At 35.9% G+C, this 24,569-nt stretch overlaps 2 protein-coding genes and 1 non-coding gene across 4 annotated transcripts; all 3 read right to left on the bottom strand.

The window, feature by feature from the left end:
• Positions 1 to 3,488: 3,488 nt before the first annotated feature.
• LOC117927103 (cleavage and polyadenylation specificity factor subunit 3-I) lies at positions 3,489 to 15,287 on the bottom strand. Of its 2 annotated transcripts, XM_034846510.1 has the most exons (6): positions 15,043 to 15,166; positions 14,259 to 14,477; positions 14,050 to 14,147; positions 12,832 to 12,877; positions 12,598 to 12,747; positions 3,489 to 5,469 (listed from the first exon to the last, which is right to left on the bottom strand). In XM_034846510.1, exons 2-6 carry the CDS (start codon positions 14,406 to 14,408, stop codon positions 3,829 to 3,831), a joined length of 2,085 nt encoding a protein of 694 aa, XP_034702401.1. In that variant the 5' UTR covers positions 14,409 to 14,477; positions 15,043 to 15,166; the 3' UTR covers positions 3,489 to 3,828. The 2 variants fall into 2 exon arrangements, with proteins under 2 accessions (XP_034702401.1, XP_034702402.1); XM_034846511.1 differs by lacking the exons at positions 14,050 to 14,147; positions 15,043 to 15,166 and adding an exon at positions 15,179 to 15,287.
• A 101-nt stretch (positions 15,288 to 15,388) lies between these two features.
• On the bottom strand, positions 15,389 to 15,462 carry TRNAR-UCG. Its single transcript has one exon. It is a non-coding gene; the product is annotated as a tRNA-Arg (tRNA).
• Positions 15,463 to 16,584: 1,122 nt separating this feature from the next.
• On the bottom strand, positions 16,585 to 22,336 carry LOC117926480 (phospholipase D gamma 1-like). The gene is made up of 7 exons (XM_034845575.1): positions 22,246 to 22,336; positions 22,022 to 22,127; positions 21,776 to 21,923; positions 20,668 to 20,816; positions 18,445 to 18,618; positions 17,238 to 17,435; positions 16,585 to 17,140 (listed from the first exon to the last, which is right to left on the bottom strand). The coding sequence occupies exons 2-7, from the start codon at positions 22,070 to 22,072 to the stop codon at positions 16,847 to 16,849; spliced, it is 1,014 nt and encodes a 337-aa protein (XP_034701466.1). The 5' UTR covers positions 22,073 to 22,127; positions 22,246 to 22,336; the 3' UTR covers positions 16,585 to 16,846.
• Positions 22,337 to 24,569: the final 2,233 nt, after the last annotated feature.

Genomic DNA, 24,569 nt, shown 5'->3' with positions numbered 1-24,569 from the left:
TAATATTTTACCCTTGGAAATAATAATGATAATTGGTGGGATATGAAGTCCAAATATTAGTGGATATAAACTCTAAGTCAAATAATGATAATTGGTTTGTTTAGTGGGATTAGAAATTTAAGTCTTAATAGGATTTAAAGTCGTCAAATAATGATAATTGGCATGTTTAGTGGGACTTGAACTTTGAGTATAAATGGGGTTTGAAGTTTGAGTCAAACTTGATATGATATTTTACCCACAATATCATCTTTAATAGGATTGGAAGTCATAGTCAAACTTGATATAATATTTTATCCTTTGAAATAATAATGATAATTGATGGGATGTGAAGTCCAAATCTTAGTGAGATATGAACTCTAAGTCAAATAATGATAATTGGTTTGTTTAGTGGGATTTGAAATTTAAGTCTTAATAGGATTCAAAGTCGTCAAATAATGATAATTGACATGTTTAGTGGGACTTGAACTTTGAGTCTAAATGGGGTTCGAAGTTTGAGTCAAACTTGATATGATATTTTACCCACAATTGGCCATCTTTAATAGGATTGGAAGTCATAGTCAAACTTGATATAATATTTTACCTTGGAAATAATAATGATAATTGGTAGGATATGAAGTCCAAATATTAGTGGGATATGAACTCTAAGTCAAATAATGATAATTGGTTTGTTTAGTGGGATTAGAAATTCAAGTCTTAATAGGATTCAAAATCGTCAAATAATGATAATTGGCATGTTTAGTGGGACTTGAACTTTGAGTCTGAATGGGGTTCAAAGTTTGAGTCAAACTTGATATGATATTTTACCCACAATTGGCCATCTTTAATAGGATTGGAAGTCATAGTCAAACTTGATATAATATTTTACTCTTTGAAATAATAATGATAATTGGTGGAATATAAAGTCCAAATCTTAGTGAGATATGAAATCTAAGTCAAATAATGATAATTGGTTTGTTTAGTGGGATTTGAAAAGTCTTAATAGGATTCAAAGTCGTCAAATAATGATAATTGACATGTTTAGTGGGACTTGAACTTTGAGTTTAAATGGGATTTGACGTTTGAGTCAAACTTGATAATTTTACCCTTGAAAATAATAACGATAATTGGTCATATTTAATGGGATTTGAGATCTTTGTCAAACTTAATATAATATTTTAACCAACAATGAAAAATAAATAAACATATGATATCAGCTAAGAACTCATTTGAAAGTAGGGTCAAAAATTGTTTTAAATGCTTAAAAAGTGTGTTTTGCTATAAAAAAAAATCATTTGAAAAAAAAAATAATCGTTTTAAAGTTAGAAAACATGAATAAACACTTAGATGCTTCTTCTAAAAGCCATTACAAGAAAGACATGAAAAATATTAAAATTTCAAATAAATTTTCATGTTTGAAAAACATATTTTTCTTGCATTTTTATTAAAAATACATTCAAACATACCCTTATATAATCTACTTGAGTTCCTAAAATAATTACAAACTCTATTTAATGTTTATTTTAAAAAAAAATTTACCTAGGGGTGGAAATTCCTCCTCAAATTATACATGGATATGAATTATTTGGATGAACATTGGAGCTAACATGCATAATATCATAAGAATGACCTATTTTAGTGGAATATATAGTTATTATAAGATAAATCTCACCCAACTATCTCTTTACTTATAAGACAAAGTTCACTGTCTTGTATAATGGGATGCAAAAATACATATGAGTGGACACTTTTGACTTAAAAGTATAATGAGATGTAAAAATACATATGAGTGAACACTTTTTACTTAAGATCGTGTTTCACAATAACATGTCTTAAATTTAAGTTCAAAGAAAAGTACCACTTAAACCTCCAGAGAACCCTTGAACATAATAATTGAAAATAAAGATAAACTCCCTCAGATGATAATAAAAAATATTTTTCAATTGTTATAAATTGTGATCATGTTACTTATTAAGTTAAATAAGAAGTAAAAAGGATTTTATAAAAATGGTATTTTAAATGTGAGGTAAATTTTAAATGTGCTAAAAATTTTAGGTCCTCTTTGGGCGTGTTTTCTAATGTTGGTTGAAAAGTTGTTTTTATGTTAAAGAACAAAAGATAGTTATTTAACATTTTATAAAAATAAGGATGTTTGACAAGTTTTTTTTAAAAAAAAGTAAAAAATAAAAAACTTTTTTGGATAAGTTGTTTATAAAAATAATTTTTCTATTTTGATTTTGTAAAAACATTATAAATTTAATTTATGTAATATTAATTAAATTTAATTAAAGTCTTATTAAAAATGAAAATAGTTTTTAATTACAAATAAATTAAAAAATAAATAGTTTTTAGTAATATATGAACAATAATATTATAATAAAATCATAAAAAAAAAAATTGTAAAAAAATATTATTTTAGTATATTTTTCATGCTAAAGCTCCTATGAAATTTTAGGTAGATACATGTCTTCTAGTGGATAATTTATAGTCTTTTTCAACTCGGAGATCCTTGACGACATGAGCCACCAACCATTCCTCATACAAAATCTTGCCAAATTAACCTTGAGAATATTCCTCAACATCCTATTCCTCTTCATCTCAACCATCCTCTCCCTTTGTCTCCTCCACCTCTCTTGAACACCACTCCCCTCCGCCCCAATCTCCCACCCTCACATCTCATGGTCCAGGTGCTATAGTCATTGAATACATCTTGTATTGTATCCAATCCTCATGTTTTTCTGGCCTCCTAAATTCTAAACCCTATCTAGGTTTTCCAATTTTGTGAAAAATTATATGGATTAAATTCAATGTTAGAGACAAAATTTTGAACAAATCTGCAAAAAGGCTCAACAGTTGTGGTCATAGCTCATGACCAAGATGGGAGTCTACAATGTAATAATGCTGATGAATGATTCAAAGACTGCTCCAACTAGATTTTGAAAATTTTCTATTTTCCAACATTTTTGTATTAAGCTATTCTCGTATAAACGGATTGAAAACAGTTTTTTGAAAATTTGTTTAAAAATAAGAGGACTTTTCATAAAAATATTCAAGGTGTTTTATTAGAGCAATAGGAGACATGGAGAATATGCCGATAACTTTTGCAGTGTACATAAATGCATAACACTTTCATAGAGAAGAGACTTTTATTTTAAAAAAATAAAAAATTGACTCCTAATAGAATTTTATTACTCCAAACATTCAGGAGCTATTCTTAAAAATCGATTTGTAAAGATTATCGAGCAGACCCACAATCTGTTCAAGTAACAAATGGAAAACTTACCATTTGATCTTGTTCCAACTACAATTTAAAAAAAGAAAACAAACAAACATATAAATCCTTAGACAGGACCGAGCAACAAGCAATGTGGCTTTGTTGTCTATGGGTCGTCCAATTTATCAGTAACCCAAGACTTCCATGCTCACAAAAGCTCCATTTTAATCAAAGGTTGGTGAGAAAATTACTAACAGGCTCAAGTCTCATCTTAAATAGAAGGAAAACAAAAACATTATTTACATGCTTCACCAATGAAACATTCAAGTTATGCATTGATAACCATAATTTCTGGGGATATAACACTGTTCAACAAGATTAATGCATTTGTGAAGCTCAGACGAATCGCAAAGATCATAGAGGAAAATCTCTCTAGCATTACCAAATAAAAGGCACAACGAAGAAAAAGTTGATGTATGTGATCTTGCTTGGGACTGAGGTGGATCAATGTTCAATATTTTCCTAAAATAAGCAAACTAATTAGTGTAAGAAATATTGATTCATATGGAACTTTAATCTCAAAATTCAGAATTAACTAGGAAGAAGTTGAAAATACAGAGAAAACCTGAGGGAAGGAGCTAAGACACAGATAGAGGGATTGGCTTCACAGCATTTTGGATCCGCTGGAATGCTACTCTCACCCTTTCCTTAAGGCCTTCGTTTTCACTCTCAACATTCCCACTCTGTTTATCAAGATGTGCCACATTTCCATCAACGCTTATCACCAAGTTCCCATTCTCTCCCAACTTCACATCTCCAAACAGAGAAACAAGGAGTGCATGGATAACCTTTTCTGCTTTCTTCCCGTTTTCTTCTTCAGTTTTTATAGCCTCTGATTCAACTACTACCTTGGGGATCTCACGACTGATATTTAAAACCAGAGCCACAATGGAATCAGAGACCATGTCACTAATAGGATCTGATGTCCAATGCAGTGAAATATGCTTCTCCGACTCATGCTTCACTGTCACCCGTTCATGGACTCGAAAAGCTGGAACCTCAGATTCTTCATCTGGCAATGACTCCACACTCTCATATATCTGCTTCAGCCTGTGCTTTATTACACCAAAGGCACCAGTGTACGGAATAGTAATCCTCTGGGTGACATTTGCTGTGGATAGCTGCGAGAAGACATGGAGATCATCAGGTGCCATTATCTGATAAGTGAAACCTTTCTTTACCAGTAAACCACTGACAGTTTCACCAACTCCTGGGGTCTTTTCAGCCAGCCTCCCAATGGTTTTTGCCATTTTCTCAGAGTTGAAATACATTTCAACTGACTGACAGTTCTTTGGGGAAATAATTTTGGTGTTGCGGTCAGAAAACTGGGTGATAAGCTTCTGTTTGAGCCTCCCCATCTCATTAGCTTCTCCATGGACAAGAATGATGTTAGGTGGCATGAGCTCCTTCAAGAATGTACTCGTCTGTGCAAAATCTGCATGAGCAGAGAAAGAAATGTAATGGACCTGCATGTTGAGGGGAGCAGTAAGACCATTCATTAGAGTAACTTCCTTGGGTTCATTGATGATGGTTTTTGCCAATGTCCCTTCCACGACATACCCAGGTATAACACATGCATTTTTCTTATCAGAGCACCACATATCAAACAGTTGTCTTGACAACCCACTCTGAAGCCCACTCGGACTCGCCATCACCACTGATGGACCTACATCATTAAAATTCTCAATGCTCTTTAAAGGTGATATGTGCTTGAAATCAAAAGGATTCGAATTTGCAAATTGGTTGCGGATCCTCTCATTCATGGAATTGATGTATGTCTGGTAAACAGCCATACACCTTTTTGCAAGGGGGGAAGCATAATATATGGGGATGTTATGGAGCTCAGGATGGTTAGACCAATACTCATCAAGGATAAGGAGGAGTTCTTGGGCACGACCTAGAGCAAATGCAGGGATTAGAACACGGCCCCCTTGAGAAATGGTTGAGTGGATGACATCTGTGAAGCGCTTTTCTCGCACATGCCGAGGCTGATGGAGTTGGACACCATAAGTGGATTCAATTATGCAAATATCAGGGGAGAACTGTGGGATCTCAGCAGCACGGAGATGACGATCTTCTTCACGAGAATAGTCTCCAGTGTAAAGTACTCGGACACCAGCAATATCAACCATAAACATGGCAGCACCAAGGACGTGGCCAGCTGTGTAACACCAAAATCGTATACCATTTACTTCTAAAGTCTGATGGAAATCAATAACCTGCAGAAGGGAGATTTAATTACAGTTACAGGAAGATTAAATGAGATGATAAAATTAAGCTACATATCTGAAGTCAATTGTTATAAATGGCCAAACATTCTGCAATAGATCAGGGTTATATGCAACCAATATTTTGGCATATGAGATACACACACACACCATATTGCTTTTTTTAGCGAACAAGTTTTTTATTTTATTAGATTGGTTATGTAACAATTTTGAAACTAAATTCAGAACAATAGAAAAAATGCTATTGTGGAATACAAAATGTGAATTAATATTAGAAGTATAGTCATTTAAATCTTAATAGACTAATTCCTACTATGTTAGTTTTATTTGCCAATATCTCCTTATGTCCAGAACTGAAGACGAAACCCAGCTGTTCTCATGGAAGGTAAAGTACAGAAAGCCCACAGATGTTATAGAGATCTAAAACAATAGTACTTACACTCAGGTAGAATCTATGATTCAGCTATGAATGTCTACGGTAGAAAGATTAAGGCTTAAGGACAAGGTAGTAGATGTTTGTGGCACTATTAATTTCAAATAAGAGTCCCAAGATAGAACATTAGAGCTAATCGCAAATTTAAATAACCGGATTTAAGCTAATCTGTGATACATGGACCATTGTGACCATAACTTTTTGTTTTTTTTTTTTTTTTTAAAAGATATTGTGACCATAACTTCTTTTTTCTTCTAATAGACATTGTGACCATAACTTTTCAGGCCTTTAAAAAAGGAAGTGCAAGAGAAGGATGAGAAATCCTTCCCTACTTTACAAAACCTGATCAAAACAGAGTGTTGAAATTTGGCATTCAAAGTTAGGGTTTTTTTAATTTAGGAAAGTATTTTAGGAATAAAGAAGGAGAGATCATTTAGGATGATTCAGTTTCCTAATTTTAGGAGAGAATCAGGCTAGATTGATTTTTTCTTATTCAGTCAGTTGTGTATATATATGTGTATGGTGTGTACCTAAAGTATCAATAAAGGGAATTCAGAAATTCTTCATGGTATCAGAGCCAGTTTTCTGAAACCCTAATCCTTCTGGCCACCTCGTATTCAGGCCATCATTCATTCCGGCCAAATCTCTCTGGCCATCTCTCAATCCGACCATCTCTCATTCCGGTCATCAGTCCCTGTTCTCAAAGCCAAGGGGGAAAACGATTTCCGGTCGGTCGAATCGTCGTCAGAAAAACATTCACCGCCGGCGAACTTTTCCGGCGAACTTTTCCAGCGAACTTTTCCGGCGACGGTTTTTTTCACACCGCAAGGAGCGTCTGGAGGAGATCTATAACTTTTCCAAAAACACCGGAGCCAGAAAACCATCCACGCGCCTCCCACGCGCATTTTTCCGGCCGGCGACTGCATCTCACGCGCCGGCGCGTGAGGGCGCGTGAGCCACTTTCCGGCGACGCGCTTCCTACTCCAAGCTCGCCTGACGCCGACCAGCCACCCTACGTACCTGTTTCTGCCATCCAAGCCCCGCACGTGCCTCTTTTGGGGTCTTTTTGCCTCCGCGAGCCCTCCGATCAGCTTTTCCGACGTCCTCCGGCTATTTTTCCTCAACTCCAATCCCTGCACGTGCCTTGGGAAGTGTTCTTCTACCTTTCCGGTCCATGACGAAATACGGAATGGCATCATCACAAGTATCCAGCGTCACGTCACCAGAATTAGGAGGCAGATCTGAAATTCCAAACCTTGGTGGTAGTGATTCCTCTCCTATTCTCATCACAGGACACAAATTAAATGGCCATAACTACTTACAGTGGTCACAATCTGTGTTGCTGTTCATTTGCGGCAAAGGAAAGGATGAGTACCTCACTGGAGAAGCAGTCATGCCAGAAACTACAGAACCGGGTTTCAGGAAGTGGAAGATTGAAAACAGCATGATCATGTCATGGCTTATCAATTCCATGAATAATGACATAGGTGAAAATTTCTTGTTGTTTAGGACTGCAAAGGACATATGGGATGCAGCCAAAGAAACTTACTCAAGTTCTGAAAATATTTCAGAACTTTTTCAGGTTGAATCAGCCCTACATGACTTCCGCCAAGGAGAGCAGACAGTTACTCAGTATTACAACACACTCACAAGGTATTGGCAGCACCTTGACTTATTCGAGACTCACTCATGGAAATGTCCTGATGATGCAGCAACATACAGGAAAATTGTGGAACAAAAGAGACTGTTCAAGTTTTTCCTAGGACTAAACAGGGAATTGGATGATGTTAGAGGGCGAATCATGGGCATTAAACCCCTGCCAAGTCTCAGGGAGGCTTTTTCAGAGGTTAGGCGTGAAGAAAGTAGAAAGAAAGTGATGATGGGATCCAAAGAGCAACCTGCCCCAACATTGGATGCCTCTGCCCTTGCGACTCGGTCATTTAATAGTAGTGGTGGAGATCGTCAGAAACGGGATAGGCCTTGGTGTGATTATTGTAAGAAACCAGGCCATTATAAGGAGACTTGCTGGAAGCTTCATGGCAAACCGGCTGATTGGAAACCAAAGCCACGGTCTGACAGAGATGGCAGAGCACACGTAGCTGCCAACTCTGAGAGCACCTCTGTTCCCGAGCCGAGTCCATTCAACAAAGAGCAGATGGAGATGCTACAGAAACTATTAAGCCAAGTTGGCAGTGGCAGTACTACCGGTGTAGCCTTCACTGCTAATCGAGGAGGAATGAAGTCGTGGATAGTGGACACAGGTGCTTCTGATCACATGACAGGAGATGCTACCATTCTTCAAAATTACAAGCCAAGTAATGGTCATTCATCCGTCCATATTGCTGATGGTTCAAAGTCAAAAATTGCCGGGACAGGTTCTATAAAACTTACTAAAGACTTATATCTTGACTCTGTTCTCCATGTTCCAAACTTGGATTGTAATCTTTTGTCCATTAGCAAATTGGCCCGTGATCTCCAATGTGTTACTAAATTTTATCCAAACTTGTGTGTTTTTCAGGACTTGAAATCGGGGAAGATGATTGGCAGTGCTGAACTGTGTTCCGGGCTCTACCTCTTCTCATGTGGCCAATTCTCAAACCAAGTCTCTCAAGCAAGTTGCGTACAGTCTCAGAGTATGTTAGAGTCTTTCAATTCTGTGTCAAATTCTAAGGTCAATAAAGATAGTGAGATTATAATGTTACACTATCGCCTTGGTCATCCTAGCTTTGTTTACCTTGCAAAATTGTTTCCCAAATTATTTATCAATAAAAATCCAGCATCTTATCACTGTGAAATTTGTCAGTTTGCAAAGCATACTCGAACAGTCTATCCTCAAATCCCATACAAACCTTCGACTGTTTTCTCTCTAGTACATAGTGATGTGTGGGGTCCCTCCCGGATAAAAAATATTTCTGGCACTCGATGGTTTGTGACATTCGTTGATGATCATACACGGGTAACATGGGTTTTCCTTATGAAAGAAAAGTCAGAGGTCGGGCACATTTTTCAAACCTTCCATCTTATGGTTCAAAATTAATTCAATTCCAAAATTCAAGTCCTCAAGTCAGATAATGCAAAGGAATACTTTACTAGTAGTCTCAGTACTTATCTTCAAAATCACGGCATTATCCACATAAGTTCTTGCGTTGACACCCCACAACAAAATGGGGTGGCTGAACGCAAGAATAGACATCTCTTGGAGGTTGCCCGGTGCCTTATGTTTTCCTCTAATGTTCCAAACTATTTCTGGGGGGAAGCTATTCTCACAGCTACTTATTTGATTAACCGTATGCCATCCAGAGTGCTTACCTTTCAATCCCCACGTCAACTTTTCTTAAAACAATTTCCTCACACCCGTGCAGCCTCTTCTGATTTACCACTCAAAGTATTTGGTTGCACGGCATTCGTTCATGTGTATCCTCAAAATCGTAGCAAATTTGCTCCTCGAGCGAATAAGTGCATTTTCCTAGGGTATTCTCCAAACCAAAAAGGGTACAAATGCTATTCTCCAACCAACAAAAGATTTTACACCACCATGGACGTCTCTTTCTTTGAACATGTCTTCTTCTATCCCAAATCTCATGTTCAGGGGGAGAGCATGAATGAACATCAAGTTTGGGAGTCTCTTCTTGAGGGTGTACCTTCTTTTCACTCAGAGTCACCAAATCCTCTTCAATTCGCGCCCACTGAGTTGTCCACACCCATACCGTCATCAGTCCAGCCATCTCCTGTGACCATCCAGTCTCCCATGCCTATTCAACCTATAGCCCCACAACTTGCTAATGAGAACTTACAAGTTTACATCAGGAGGAGGAAACGACAGGAATTAGAGCACGGATCACAGTCAACATGTGGCCAATATATTGACTCCAATTCAAGTCTTCCTGAAGAGAACATAGGTGAGGATAGGGCTGGAGAGGTGTTAATTCCCAGCATTGATGATTCTACTCTGCCGATTGCATTGAGGAAGGGTGTTAGGAGATGTACAGATCACCCAATTGGGAATTATGTTACATATGAAGGGCTATCACCATCTTACAGAGCATTTGCTACTTCTCTTGATGATACTCAGGTTCCCAACACAATACAAGAGGCATTAAAAATTTCAGAATGGAAGAAGGCAGTACAAGATGAGATTGATGCACTTGAGAAGAATGGGACGTGGACTATCACAGATTTGCCGGTTGGGAAGAGGCCCGTGGGGTGCAAGTGGATTTTCACCATAAAATACAAAGCAGATGGATCAGTCGAGAGATTCAAGGCTCGTTTGGTAGCTAGAGGGTTTACGCAATCCTATGGGATAGACTATCAGGAGACTTTTGCTCCTGTTGCAAAACTGAACACTATCAGGATTCTTCTCTCATTGGCTAGATCAAGGAAGGGAATTGTAGTCTCTCAAAGAAAATACATACTCGATCTTCTTAAGGAGACCGGTATGCTTGGATGCAAACCAATTGATACTCCTATGGATAGTCAGAAGAAACTTGGTATCGAGAAAGAAAGTACACCGGTAGATAGGGGGAGATATCAGCGGCTCGTTGGGCGCTTGATTTATCTCTCACACACTCGGCCAGATATTGGCTTTGCAGTGAGTGCTGTAAGTCAATTCATGCACAGCCCCACTGAGGAACACATGGAAGCAGTCTACAGGATTCTTAGATATTTAAAAATGACACCAGGGAAAGGTCTATTCTTCAGAAAGACAGAGAACCGTGACACTGAAGTATACTCAGATGCGGATTGGGCAGGAAACATCATTGACAGGCGGTCTACTTCTGGATATTGTTCTTTTGTCTGGGGAAATCTTGTTACCTGGAGGAGTAAGAAGCAATCAGTTGTAGCTAGAAGTAGTGCAGAAGCTGAGTACAGAGCTCTTGCACAGGGAATCTGTGAAGGGATTTGGATAAAAAGGGTTCTTAGTGAACTGGGGCAAACGAGTTCATCTCCAATTCTGATGATGTGTGATAATCAGGCAGCTATAAGCATAGCAAAGAACCCCGTGCATCATGACAGGACCAAGCACGTTGAGATTGACAGACACTTCATCACAGAGAAGGTGACTAGTGAGACGGTTAGATTGAACTATGTTCCTACCAAGCACCAAACCGCAGACATCCTCACCAAAGCTTTACCTAGGCCTAACTTTGAAGACTTAACTTGCAAGCTAGGATTATATGATATATATTCTCCAGCTTGAGGGGGAGTGTTGAAATTTGGCATTCAAAGTTAGGGTTTTTTAATTTAGGAAAGTATTTTAGGAATAAAGAAGGAGAGATCATTTAGGATGATTCAGTTTCCTAATTTTAGGAGAGAATCAGGCTAGATTGATTTTTTCTTATTCAGTCAGTTGTGTATATATATGTGTATGGTGTGTACCTAAAGTATCAATAAAGGGAATTCAGAAATTCTTCACAGAGGAAAAGAAATACTCTCCAATAAATATCAAAACAACTTGACATTGCGATTTTAACACTTTGGATCTACAAGTCGACATCCAATCAAGTTGAATTATGTTGAGAAATTCATGCCTTAAAACGGATAGTTACATGAAAGGCACATCCATAATCTTACATTACATGCATCCAGTTAATTCACAACTAAGATAAAAAAAAATACGTTTTAAAAAATAGAACCAAAGGCTTCACTTTTTTTTTTTTTTTTTCCTTTTTATAGGTAAATTTTGTTCCCATTGGGACTTGAACCTAGAACCTTCCACAAACCCTCCCCATCCCTTTACCACTTGAGCCAAGCCTCAAAGGCACCAAAGGCTTAGGCTTCATTCAACATGACATCCAATAATACCTAACAAACCTTCTCAGTTAGTACTTTTTAACTAAGAACAGTTTCCAGGTAAGATATTATATGAGTTCTGAGAAAGAAACAAGTTCACAAAAAACTATAAATAAAAACAATACTGACATTGTCCAAGCATAAAAGAGAGAAACAAACAGCATTAGGACAGTTAATGAAAGACAAAAATAATCCACATAAAAGAGTAAAACAAGTAGCATTGGAGGTTTTTCTTTTTTCTTTTTTCTTCTGTTTTTTTGTTTTGTTTTGTTTTGTGCTTTTTTTTTTTTTTTTTTTTTTTTGTGGGAGGTAGGCAAATAAGAACATATATGTTTATAAATATGAAAAGCCCCAATGTAAAGTGGTGAACACGGTCCACTAGAAGTATAAGTAGCATTGGAGTATTTGATGGTGAGAAATATGAAAAGATTTCAATGACTGGGAGTTATTTCTAGTCGATACTTGTTGTTTAGCTCAGTGCCTTTGATGGGAGAAAACGCATAGGATCTTTGAAAAGAGGTTTTTGAAGTTTGAGGAAAAAAAAAGGAAGAAAAATAGAAAGTTCTGGTCACTGTTCCAAATCCAAGTTCCCATGGAATACAGTAATCAATTCTTATGCAATAAGGGTGGGAGAACATTATTACATTCCTCTGGATAATAAGAAATATTAAATACATTAAAACTTTAAAGGTAACATTGACAAAAATTTTAAAACCAAAAAATTAAAAGATGAAAAAAAGCCAAATCAAAGTCCCTCATCACCAACCAGGGAAAGGGATGCATTAACATTAGCTTCAAAACCAATTCGGACAGGGAGATTAAAATTGAGGAAAAATACTACAAGTTTTAAAAAAACAGAGATTGAAACATACATCTATAAACAAAAATAAACGCACCTCAATTTTATCCATGGAGCGAAGAATGTCTTGTTCATCATACAACATATCTTCAACTGAAACTTTGCTCACTTTTACATAATCAGACAAAAGCAACTTGTAGATAGCCTTGGTTGCATGAGTCATAAAAACTCGCCCTTTGAATGTGGTCTAATCAACAAATTCAAATATTTTAGCTTATTTAAAAACATATGCAAAGTAATTGCATAAAATTTGATTTAGAAAATGGCCAACCTTCTCCAGGAAATATGGAAGGGATGCAGCATGATCCAAGTGAAAGCTGCACAGGAAATGCAACACATTACAATGCAATAAAGTGGAGAGCACATCCAAAAGAACAGGAGCAGTTTCAGATGAGAAAGTAGAGCAGATAGCCAAAAAGAAAAACTAAAGATGAAAGTTCCACCAAAAAGTTTCAGGATCTACAAATGTTCATTGACAAGACAGACATGCAAGATATCAAATGAAATGATTGTTAAGAAGATATGCTGGTACATACCACAACTAAGAGCACTGCTCAGAGATAAGTATGAACATAATCCATTTACTGAGAAGAAAACAATACTGAGAAAAGCAATGGGAACTTCAACATAATCAAAGAAGGCAAATGATAGGGGTTTTTCCGAAGGAATTTTAGCTGATAGATTCAATAATTTGTAACCTCTCGGACTCTCACGAATGAAAGTACATGTTCAAGTTTGTGTATGGACAATTTATGCAGAGATGCAAAGGGGTAGGTCCATTAACCCTTCATCCCTCCAGAACCCCAGAAAAGGAACCTGTAATGGCCAACGGCCTTTCTATAGAGTGATCCCTCCAAAACGGCTCCAGAGAATACTCTCAGAACAATGCTAATAATAGTAGATCACTAACTATTGATGTGCTTTCAACCATTTCAAGAGCATTCATCAGCCATGCAGTCAGAATTTCAACTGGAGTAAAGTGGGGCTCAAGAAAGTCTACTCAAAGCCCAAAAAATCTAAAGGCCAGACAAGAGCCCAGGGATAGATTTCAATTTTAGGAAGCTATTTCATATGAGGAAAGGAATCTCCAAGAGTTTATTCCTTGAGAAAAAAAAAATATTAGCAATCGGAATGAAGAAGCCATTGAAAAGCAGGAGATATTCAGATGATGGCTTAAAAATTGGGTGGTAGATGTAGTCTCATTCCTTTAAAGATATATCTGCAGTGCTCCTAATAGCACGAGATATTGATAAGAAAAGATACGGATGGAGTACTTGCAGCTGGTTCCAGTCAAATCTTTATATGCTTTAGCAATAGATTTTATTTTATTATTTTTTTTTTTTTTGGCAGAAAAATGACCACACCCAGGTATATAGTCCAATATAAAAGAACAATCATGATATTCTCTAAATTTCGTTTTTCAATTCAGCAGATCGCTAAGTTATAAAAACAATAACATTACAATATTCAACAAGTAAAAAGAACATACTGTGTCACCAAAAGGACATCAATGGTCGAAGGATCAATCTCATCAAAGTATGGCAAAGCAGCCATGCCCGAGTATGCGGGATGAATTCCACAGTCAAACTATCATCATAGAACGGGAACAAAATAGAAACAAACAAATTAAAAAAAAATGTGAAAATGAAAGTATAAAAACTAGCAACCAAAGTAAAAGCATAGTGCATTATGGTATACCAATATGGTTTTCCCTTTATAGGACATGTAGACACAGGAACGGCCCACTTCATTTCCAGCACCTAGAGGGGTAATAATCAGCTGGTCTCCTTCTCTTGTTAATGAGGAATCTGGTCTCTTCAAAGACTGTGGTGGCCCTGTAGAAGCCATTCTTCAACTGAACAATGCTCAGACCCCTTCAATTAACACCACTCTATATTCATGCAAAATGCTCTGCAACTGATTAAAAAAATACAAAAAAGATTCAAAAAAAAAAAAAAAAAACATCTGCTTCATCATAAAATAATAGCCAAAAATAAACACAATTCCAGCTGACATTTTTCTCTTGGCAACTCCAGTAATTTTGGTGAATATATTTCTGTTAAGCTTGGGAAAAATAAATTTTGACTTTCAGTAAAAAACTGTTTCCAGGTTGAAATTTATATTTCCCTGAGAACATCTTCACTAGAAATGACCTAGCTCCCCAATTTAAGCACAAAATTCAAATCCAGTAAGAGAAAGCACTGTCTGTTTGACGAGAAAATGCAGAACCAAAAATTTAAATCTTCCAGCTCTCAGCACTCATCCCTCTAGAAAGCAACAATAAAGCGCAAGAGTCAATTACTTCATTTCCCTCTCTTCTCCTCACTTTTCTCAGCAACCAAACACAACAACCTTATATAAATAAGGAGAGAAAGTGAAGTAGAAGAAAGAAGAAACTCGAATCTTATAAAAATAAATAAAAATAAAAATAAAAAAGCATAGTATGGAGGCAATTATAAGAGATTCAAAATTTTCAACTCACTTGGTTGCATTTCCCACGAGTTTCTCGGGAACCAAACAGAAGGGAGGAAAGAAAAACATAAACTTCAGAACAAAGAAAGAAGAAATGCGTAGAAAATACCAAAGGGAGAAAGTTTCGAGAGAGTTAGAGAGCTTACAGTTTTGAAATGATTTTAGACAATGCAGAGGAAGAGAGTGAACTAAAACCCTAATTTTGAGAAGATGCTTCCCTCTTTGCCTCACCCTCTGAAAGATAGCCAAAACCCGGTCCGGAATAGCCGGTCTGGATGTGAGCCGGTTTATCGTTTTCCTTTTACTTTATTTTTTTCCCACAACAGGCCTTTAAAATATAAGATCATAAAAAAACGCGACCACAGTGGGAGTCGAACCCACGACCTTCTGATCCGAAGTCAGACGCGCTAATCCACTGCGCTATGCGGTCAACATATTGACAATTTTGTATATTACTATTTCGTTATGATTTTCGTTATATCTTAACGAGGTCATTAATTTATAAAGGTAATAGAAAGTTAATATATAAAAGCCTATTAATCTCTAAAAAAACAAAAGGTGATTATTAATTATAAATATAAAAAGAAAAAAAAAACAAACAAAGAGACTTCAAGTATACGATGATTTCGAGAAGAAGTGAATTGATAAAAATAGAAATTATATTATGAATAATTTTTGTTTGGTATATATATATATATATAATGTAGTTTTTCACCGAATCGTTAGGAACTTTTAAAAATATTATTATCTTATATATTTATTGAAGTTGTTAATTTATTGAAGTGATCCAAGTTGAGACAAGAAGATTTTTATTCAAACAATATATTAAACATTCATATATCAAGATTTTGTCAATATTTTTAGAATTGAACTAGTTATTAAATTAGAAAAGTTATCGATTCATAGGTCAAACCAATGGTTGAACTGTTGATGTTATAAATGTGTAATTTATATATTTTTTAAAATATATAAAGAAATTAAAAATTAATAATATTTATTTTTTATATTATATATATAGCTTTAAAAAATTATATTATTTTAATTTTAATTATTTGTATTTTTATTATTATAAAAATTTTGGGAAGAATTTTCCCCTTTTTATGCTCATGTGGAAATGCTTACATAGTGAATAAATAGCATAGCGGTGGTGACCCTCTAAAGGTAAGGTTAAGAGCTCGAATCCCCATGTTGTATTTTTATTCTTCCAGTTTTCCTAAGTCAGTCCCACATCGGAATAGCACGGCCCAGATCATGAATGCTTGTGAGCTACAGCCCATGCAGAAGCCCACTCGCTTGATTTCAGCCCAAAACAGTGACCCATTTTGGCCAAATGAATTCAAGCCCGAACCGACAGCCCACTTCACCGAGTCAAATCATCGGGTTGTTCAGTTCGATGGCGGTTCAATGGCCCTCCGGTTCAAATACTGACCCGGACTGGATTTGACTCCAGTCCACTGTCATCAACATCGTACAATACTTTCTCAAACATGAAAGAGAATGAAAGTGAAAAGTTTCTGAAACTTCCATTGCCCAAATAGGCGTTTAGGTGTCTGTCACAAGCCTTGTTGATACTAACATTTTCTACCAAGAATTTATTTTCCATACAACAATAAATACATCTGAAACAGAGGTGTCTTCTCTGTTCTGAATTCTTCGCTTCTAGCTTTGGCATACTCTCTCAACTGTTTGTTGCAGTGATATTAGCATCTTGCTCTTCATTTTACCTCAAGCTGCTCAGTATGCTCACCATTTTTGTTCCTCTGCTGCACTTTGACAATGAACTGTAACTCCATTTTGAAGGTATGATGAGATTGTCATGTGGTTAGTGCGTCGGGAAGATTAGTGGGTGATCCAAGAACTTTACCGCCTACATCTGGAAAGCACTCATGACCGGGCAATGTGCTTACGTTTCCATTTTTGCTCACCTGAATTGGGTATTGCATCAAATGCCCTGTCATCTCCTTGTTCTCGTCTGCTGCATATATCTGCCAGTTATTTTTGGCGATGCTGTTCACTTGTCTGATGCATTCTAGAGACTCTGGTTGGCAGAAGGAATCCTCAAGGGTGCCAAGGTGTTCAGCCCAGAGAGACATCCGATAGCCATATACCTGCGTCCAAAATAGTTGTTGCAACAGATGAATATTGAGACATGAATGCATATGTTTTAAAACAATATGCAACAAAAGAATTTGAAATGCCAGCAACCTGGCCATGCGGATGAGTCTTCTTTCCTGACCATGTGTATGATGGCTGATAAGCACCCATAGCAATCTCAGTATCCCTTGAACCGTCCAAGGATCTCTGGTTAATGTTAGCAGATCCTATCAAGACATATTCATCATCAACTATCATCCCTTTGGCATGGACATAAATCATAAATCTGCGGAACTTTTGAGCTAATCCCTGCAACAACAAAAAAAACAGAGAGATGAAGGTGAATAATGTTGGAACATAACCTTGGATTTGCAACTATAAATGAACAAATGATTCACAAGTTGATATGTCTACATTTAAATGCAACACTATGCTGAAACCAAATTCCTTTTTCACGTACAAAGAGAAGCGCCAGATTTGATCTCTATTGTGATCTAAGCAACCTAAAATGGGAAAAATAAAGGGTGCATTATGAAAGGCAAGCTCAGGTGTAAATTCAAGATAGAGACATGATATTGAATGAGCACTACGCATCCTTGACAAGGGGAAAATTTTGATATGGGCAAGGTTCTGTGTGATACTAGCTGCTAAGAAATTCCAATCTCCATGGTACCAATTAATTCCATGTATCTGGAATATGAATGAGACTAATGCTATGTTTGGTTCCAAAAAAAGAAAAAGAAAAAAAAAATGCTAAGGAAAATTATTTTCTCATGTTTGGCTTTACCATTAAAAATACGAAAGAAAATCAAATATAATTAAAATTAATTAAAAATTTATGTATTTTCAAATTATTTTTATGTACAAGAGTTAAAATAAGTAAAGTGAGTTTGAAGCAACATACAAAAATAATTTATTGACTTTAAATCTATTTTTTTATTTTCCTTTACTTCTTTCCTTCTACTTTTCCTCTTTATTTTCTTTTTCTCACATTTTCCCTCAAATTTCTAAGAACCAAACATAGCCTAACAAAATATGTAGTGTGAAAGGCCAATATTACACAGAACTACAAATTGTTAGCAACAAGAATTATAGGCTGGTCTATCGTTTATTTCCACTTGTTACTTTTCTTTTTTAAAAAAAAGAAATTCTTAGTTAAGTATGAAATTTGGAGCATCATACTTTAACCACAATGATATACAATTCAAATTGGGTGGCCCTCATTAGATATTTAACCCATGATGAAATGTTTTTTGGTTGGAAAATAAATGTGATAGCTAGCTTATTACTGATTTACATAAGAGCGAAAATGCCATACCAATGCACGGTTCTCAGAAGAATTGCTTGTTTGAGCAGAACTTTCTGTAGATGAAGCTTCACGTTTTCCAAGGCAGTAAAAGTTCAAATAATCCTGTGGGTGATGTGTATCAGAAAGGCCTGCTTTATTAATAGCCTGCCCAATAATCTGGTACATCATACTCATTGTTTGTCCCTGCGGTCATTCAAATTTGGTAGCTTTAAGGATCAAAATAAGTGCTTCTTATTTAAGTATTTTTTATACATATGTGCATGGCAAAGGTAGAAAATGGAAACAATGAGAAAAATGTGCATTTGAATAAGTCCAGCTCAATGTTCAGAAGCCGAGGATCAGAGTCAAACCAACTTAGATCACCTCTATTTTCTTGATAATAGACTCATTTACTATTCTATCTTTTCTTTTATTTCCACTTGTCCTACAATCCTTTGTTCGGATAAACTCATTTTTCAAACATGTTGTTTCTCAACTGTCAACATTATGTGCCATAAGGCATAACTGTTCTTATAGCCCATCCTATCAAATTTTCCATTTAGTATGAAAGGTCTTCTATAATACATAATACTTCAGATGTGCTTCTCCGGTTCATTCATCCTGTACTAACTGGATGGAAAAATCCTCCTTGATCCTCCCCTCATTATGGATAATTGATCTGTGATAACAGAAACCATCACTTTTAGGTACTTCCTGGCCATGAAAGTTTCACAACCATCTCATTCTTACTTGAAACCTTTAATTCTGAAGTATCTATCTAATAGTTCCAACCTAGAGTTAACTCCTTGATTTTCATCAATTAGAAATTTAAAACTATATATCAGCATACAACAAGCACTGTGATGCATCTCCCTGAATATGCCCAGTAAGTTACACAATAATCAATGCAAAAAAGTAAGAGTTCAATAGTTGGGATTTCACTTGTCTGCACAGTTGTCATACTTCTTACAGGCTCACAGATCCATAATCCATGACCTTGATCACATATGGCTCCTACCTCTCTCTTTTCTGCAACTCACTACATTAATTCCCTAGAAATCCTATTGCATGCATCCTCAATGTCAATTAGCACTATACGGAGATCTTTCTTATCGTTTAAACTTTTAATTAATTTTCCTAAGAAAATAGCTTCATGGTATATTTCCTTAGGGCAACACACCAAGTACAGGCTTTGATTCCGCTCTTTCCTGTGTTAGAGTTTGCATAATATCACTCAAAGTTTCATAATATAACTAGTAATCTAATATCATGATAATTTGTGGAGCTTTATATTCAATTTTCTTTCCACATATATGCTACCGAAGTGCTTTTCATCCATTTGTCTTCATGCTTACGATCTTGTTAAACAAATTAGTCATATACACTGCCAAGCTCCAACAAAAATTCCCATGGTCTACTGCCTTCCATATTCTCTTCTTTCCCAGATTTTATACTTTCTATCTCCATTTGTCACTAAGACCTCCCAAGCCTAAACTAAAAATTCTATGATCTGCACTTCTAATGCACTTGGATGGTATGCACTCATCTTCCTACACATCTTTCATACCTACCTTTCCATATAAATCATCATAGGCCACAAATTTTACTTCAATTCTGATTTTTGTAGCCTTTTTTAAGATGATGACTAATTTTCTTAAGTTCCATCTTATCTGATGTTATATTCTTTTCTTATGCGTTTCTACTGCAAATCTTCCATTCTACCACTAACTTTCCAAAACCTCAGCAGTTTGCAACCTCTTGAAAGAACTATAACTGTCTATACCTTCCCTAAACCACGAAACTTTACCTTTTATCTTCTGATTTTAGATTCCTTAATTACAGATTTTTATGAATTAAATGCTCTGGAACTAACTTCATTCAGAAACTTCTCAACATTTATGTTCAGGTTCACCTCCAATCCCTCTGGATGAAGAAGATTTTTTTTCCAGAGGGTAAACAAGTTTAAGATCTTTAGAAGTTTGTCTCAAAAAACATAAAATAAAATAAAAGGATTTTTTTCCTTGTTCTGTTGGAGCTGAGGCTTTTGTATCGACCTTTGCCTTTAGAGATTACTGTCTAACTTAGGGACTAGGTACAAGGCAAGAATACATAGGTGACATATCCACCAAAATGGAAAATGAAAAACAAAGTAAAGTCATGCTCAGTTGGAGAAATATCCTACCTTAACCACATCTTGGAATGCTGGAGGAAGAAAATAACTACAACACATGAGAAAAAGGAAGTTTGTTTAACCTGCCAAAAAAGAATTTCCTGCACGGAAGCACTGGTTGGTACACCTTCTGGCCACATTGGTACCACTATATAGACACGGAAATGTTCATTTGCACTGATTTTGCTAGAAATTTTTAAGGCCAGTTCCATAGGAATTAAGTTATCTGCACCTGCTCACACAAATAGCATGTAGAATTACAAAACATGGAAGAACATGAACTCTTTAAAACCATAAATTACAAAAGAAAGATTTGAAGGAAATTTTGAATAAGCATCTACGGACTTTAGAGAGAATTTAAAGCATATGCCTAGTTATTATAATCATGCAAACATAGAGAGAAGCACGGAAGAAAAAGAGAGAAAAAGCAAATATTATTTGCATGTGCTAAATGTTAAAAATTTGATAGTCGAACAGATAAAACAGCAACCCAAAAATCCCAACTTTTTGGAAAAGGAACCAGCCCAAATATATCTTCACACATATGTTATAATCATGAAGATTTTCATGTATCTCTACTCGAACAATGTGGGAAGAAATTTGATCCAAAAGTTTAAAATGTTGGGTAATCATCCATTGTGCATACCAGATTAATACCTTCCTAAAATGTAGCCTCATACCTACGTGGGGTGGATCACAGACCATGGATTGCAAATAAATGGCCCAACAATGCACACGAGGCTAAAACCCCTCTCACGTGCTGCCCCATACTCACATGTGAAGAGACAGAGCATAGATCTATGAATATAGATAAATGAATAGGGGAACAACCAGACAAGAAACTTGAGTGACACATGAAATTGAGATCTCTACTTAACCAGAGCTTTGATATCATGTTAAGATGCCAATTTGACCCAAAAATTTGAGTTGTTAGATAATGAGCCCATAATGCATATCAAACTAACATGAGCTATATTAACAAGTTGACAGATACTTGAATAATTATTTAGGGATTTCACTGTAAAATACATAACATCTTAAAATAAATATAAAGATGATAAATTCACCTTAATGTTATTTATGTGAGTTTTAAATCTGGTAGTACTGAATGTCTCAATTGTGCAGCAATTGTGATAGACAACAGGAATTAGCAGGATGATGACAAGACTGGCAATCTATCACTTCACTTACCTGCATTTTTGTATGATGGCCAGTGATACGCGGATCCAAGAAAATACTGGTTCTCTATGTATATGAAATGTTGTGCCGATCTTATTGCTTTCACATAAGCAGCATGTATGCTCCTATCTATTTTCAGATTCTTCCCACAAACAAGATTCTGCAAGCAAAGGGGCAGATAAAGGAACAATTTTACTAAAGTATAAAGCCAACTAACATAAACCTGATTGAAACTAATTCAGTGGATACAGAACTCACAGAATTAACAAGGATTGCACATAAGCGTAGTCCTAACCTGTGCCTCAGCATCCTGAACAAGCTTTGGGAATCCCCTCACAGATCCTGAATCAATTGACCGAAATACCTAGCACAAGAGAATAGCCACCATCAGAATATGTAATCCTTTTTTTTTTTTTTTTGCCTTTTCCAAAGAGACAATACAAGTAAGTAATTGATCTTCAAAATAACCTATTTTTCCCTACCTGCACATGCCAAGTCTCTGGATCTTCTTCAGTGGTAACGCGTACAGCATGATCACCAGTGGGACCTGAGGAGGGAGTGATTATCCATGAAATGCGGTCTAGCCTTATCAAAGCATCTTCATGCCAATGTGTGACCTTTTTGAGCCTGAAATCACGCCATTTTGCTGCTTTTCTCCATCTTTGTTCAAAATTTGTCATTATATCGTATGCAGCAGGACCCTCAACTTTACAGTGTAAATCATGCCATGGTTGCCTCGGGCCACGGGCACGAGACTGTACATGTTACCAGGAACACAACTGTCAAAACAATGTATTTGGAATATAATTTCCTTTAATCTGTGTTCTGAAAACTTTTTTCATCAGGAAGAAAACTAAGATCATATGTCAAGCAAAAGTAACATTTGGAGGGGATACACGATGAATGGAAATCAGTAGCAGCAAAAGATATATCAGTAACATATTAAACATTGCAATCCCTTTGTTTCTATAAAACAGAAAGGGAAGCCTATGAAATGAAAGCATAAATGCTGATCCAAAAGTCTACTGTTAATAGGCTCAGTCATTAGTTGGAAATAAGTGATGGCATACAATTCATGCCATGCATCCGTATACTGTCCTTCGCTGATTATCCAAATTAAATAACTAGTTGAAACTCATCGGTTGGTGTGACTTCAAAGGAATCAACTAAACTGAATTCAATCAGGATTCCATTTAACTGGGGAAGTCTTGATCTATTTACTATGTTTTCACTTAAAAACTCATAAATGCTTCTAGAATTTACGTTACAACTTCTGAATATGAATTACAATTATTATAAGTGTTGTATGTAGGTTTTTTTACAGTTCCAAAACTACAATACAATAAACACTAATAGGGGTCAAGTGTTTTAATTAAACACCTTTCTTTTCAGTTCTTTTTATCCTGCCCTTCCTTTCTCTCTATAATTTCTAGGTTTCAATCTGCAGTTCTGTATCACATAGCATCAAGGTTACCTGAACTTCTAATGATCACTATAATGTGAGTATTTTTTGATGAGACGCTATAATGTGAGTATGGCTAGAACATTCTTGGGAATGATGGCTGCTATATCATTAATGCTATCTCTTTCTCATTTAAAGAAAGCCAATATCTCACTGTACTTTTTCTCAATTGAACCTTGTTTAATCGTCCTCATAATATGTTTGCTTTACTGAAGCTTTGAGTTCTGACCACTGTGAAGTTTCTTCTTGTGCAGTTACATGTGATTTTTTAGGTTTTTTTATCTGGTGAGGAGCATTATATGTATTGGGATCCTAATTTCTATTATCATATCACATGCAATAAAGTCAAAACTCATCAGAGAATGAGATTCCTTTATTTTCTTCCAATAGAATTCATTTGGCAATGATATATTGCAAATAGTAAGGAAGAGATGTCTTCATTTCTGTTCCTTCATAACACCTACAACTTTTAGTGAAGACCCAAGGCATCGAAGAGAAAACCTCATACTGTCCATTTATTCAATAGGCATAACAACAATAGTCTTTTACTTAGGGTTTTTCCCTTTTTATACTTTTGATATTCCTATTACTCTGAGCAAAGGCACTTCTTCCTAAACTCAGTAGCCTATTGCCAATGATGCATTTGTTATCAATCTAACTTTATCAGTATTTGGCTCCTTCTTTGTTTTTAATATATCCTATTGGAAAGCAGAGAATATTTCTTCTAAAAATCATGGGATTGAATTGAAAATCAAATCAGATTTGTATATTTATAGTAAGGAAAGTTAGAGCAATTGTAGGAATTTGTTTTTATTTCCTTAGCCTATTTCCTTTATTGTTGTTATTTCCTTAGCATATTTCCTTTTTTCCTTCACTGTATAGCTTATATAAATGGGTTGTAAATCAATGAAATCAGTGTGGATGAATTATTCAAAATCCTAATTCCAGCTTTCAGGTTTCGTGGTATCAAAGCCAGAGATTTTTCTGGCAAACTCTTCTTCTTCTCGACCTCCATTGCCATTTCTCTATTGAAGTTTTTTCTGGCCTTTATTGCCAATTCATTTTTTCCTTCCATTGATAATGTCAGAGATCTCAAATAACTCCACGTCTAGTCCTTATTCAAATCCACCCAAAATTGCTACCAGTTTTGAAAATCCCACACTTCAAATTACAACAGAAAAATAAAGAGAATTTTTCTCATGGTCCCAATCTGCCAAGCATTTTCTAAAAAGTAGAAGGAAGATGAAATATGTGCTTGGAACTGTCAAAGAGCCCAAAGACTTGGATCTTGAATTTGAGATATGGGATGCAGAAAATTCAATGGTCATGTCATGGTTGCTGAAC

Source organism: Vitis riparia, chromosome 12, assembly GCF_004353265.1.
Source record: "Vitis riparia cultivar Riparia Gloire de Montpellier isolate 1030 chromosome 12, EGFV_Vit.rip_1.0, whole genome shotgun sequence".
Taxonomy (NCBI): Eukaryota; Viridiplantae; Streptophyta; class Magnoliopsida; order Vitales; family Vitaceae; genus Vitis; species Vitis riparia.
This window is presented reverse-complemented; position numbering and strand designations above follow the sequence as displayed.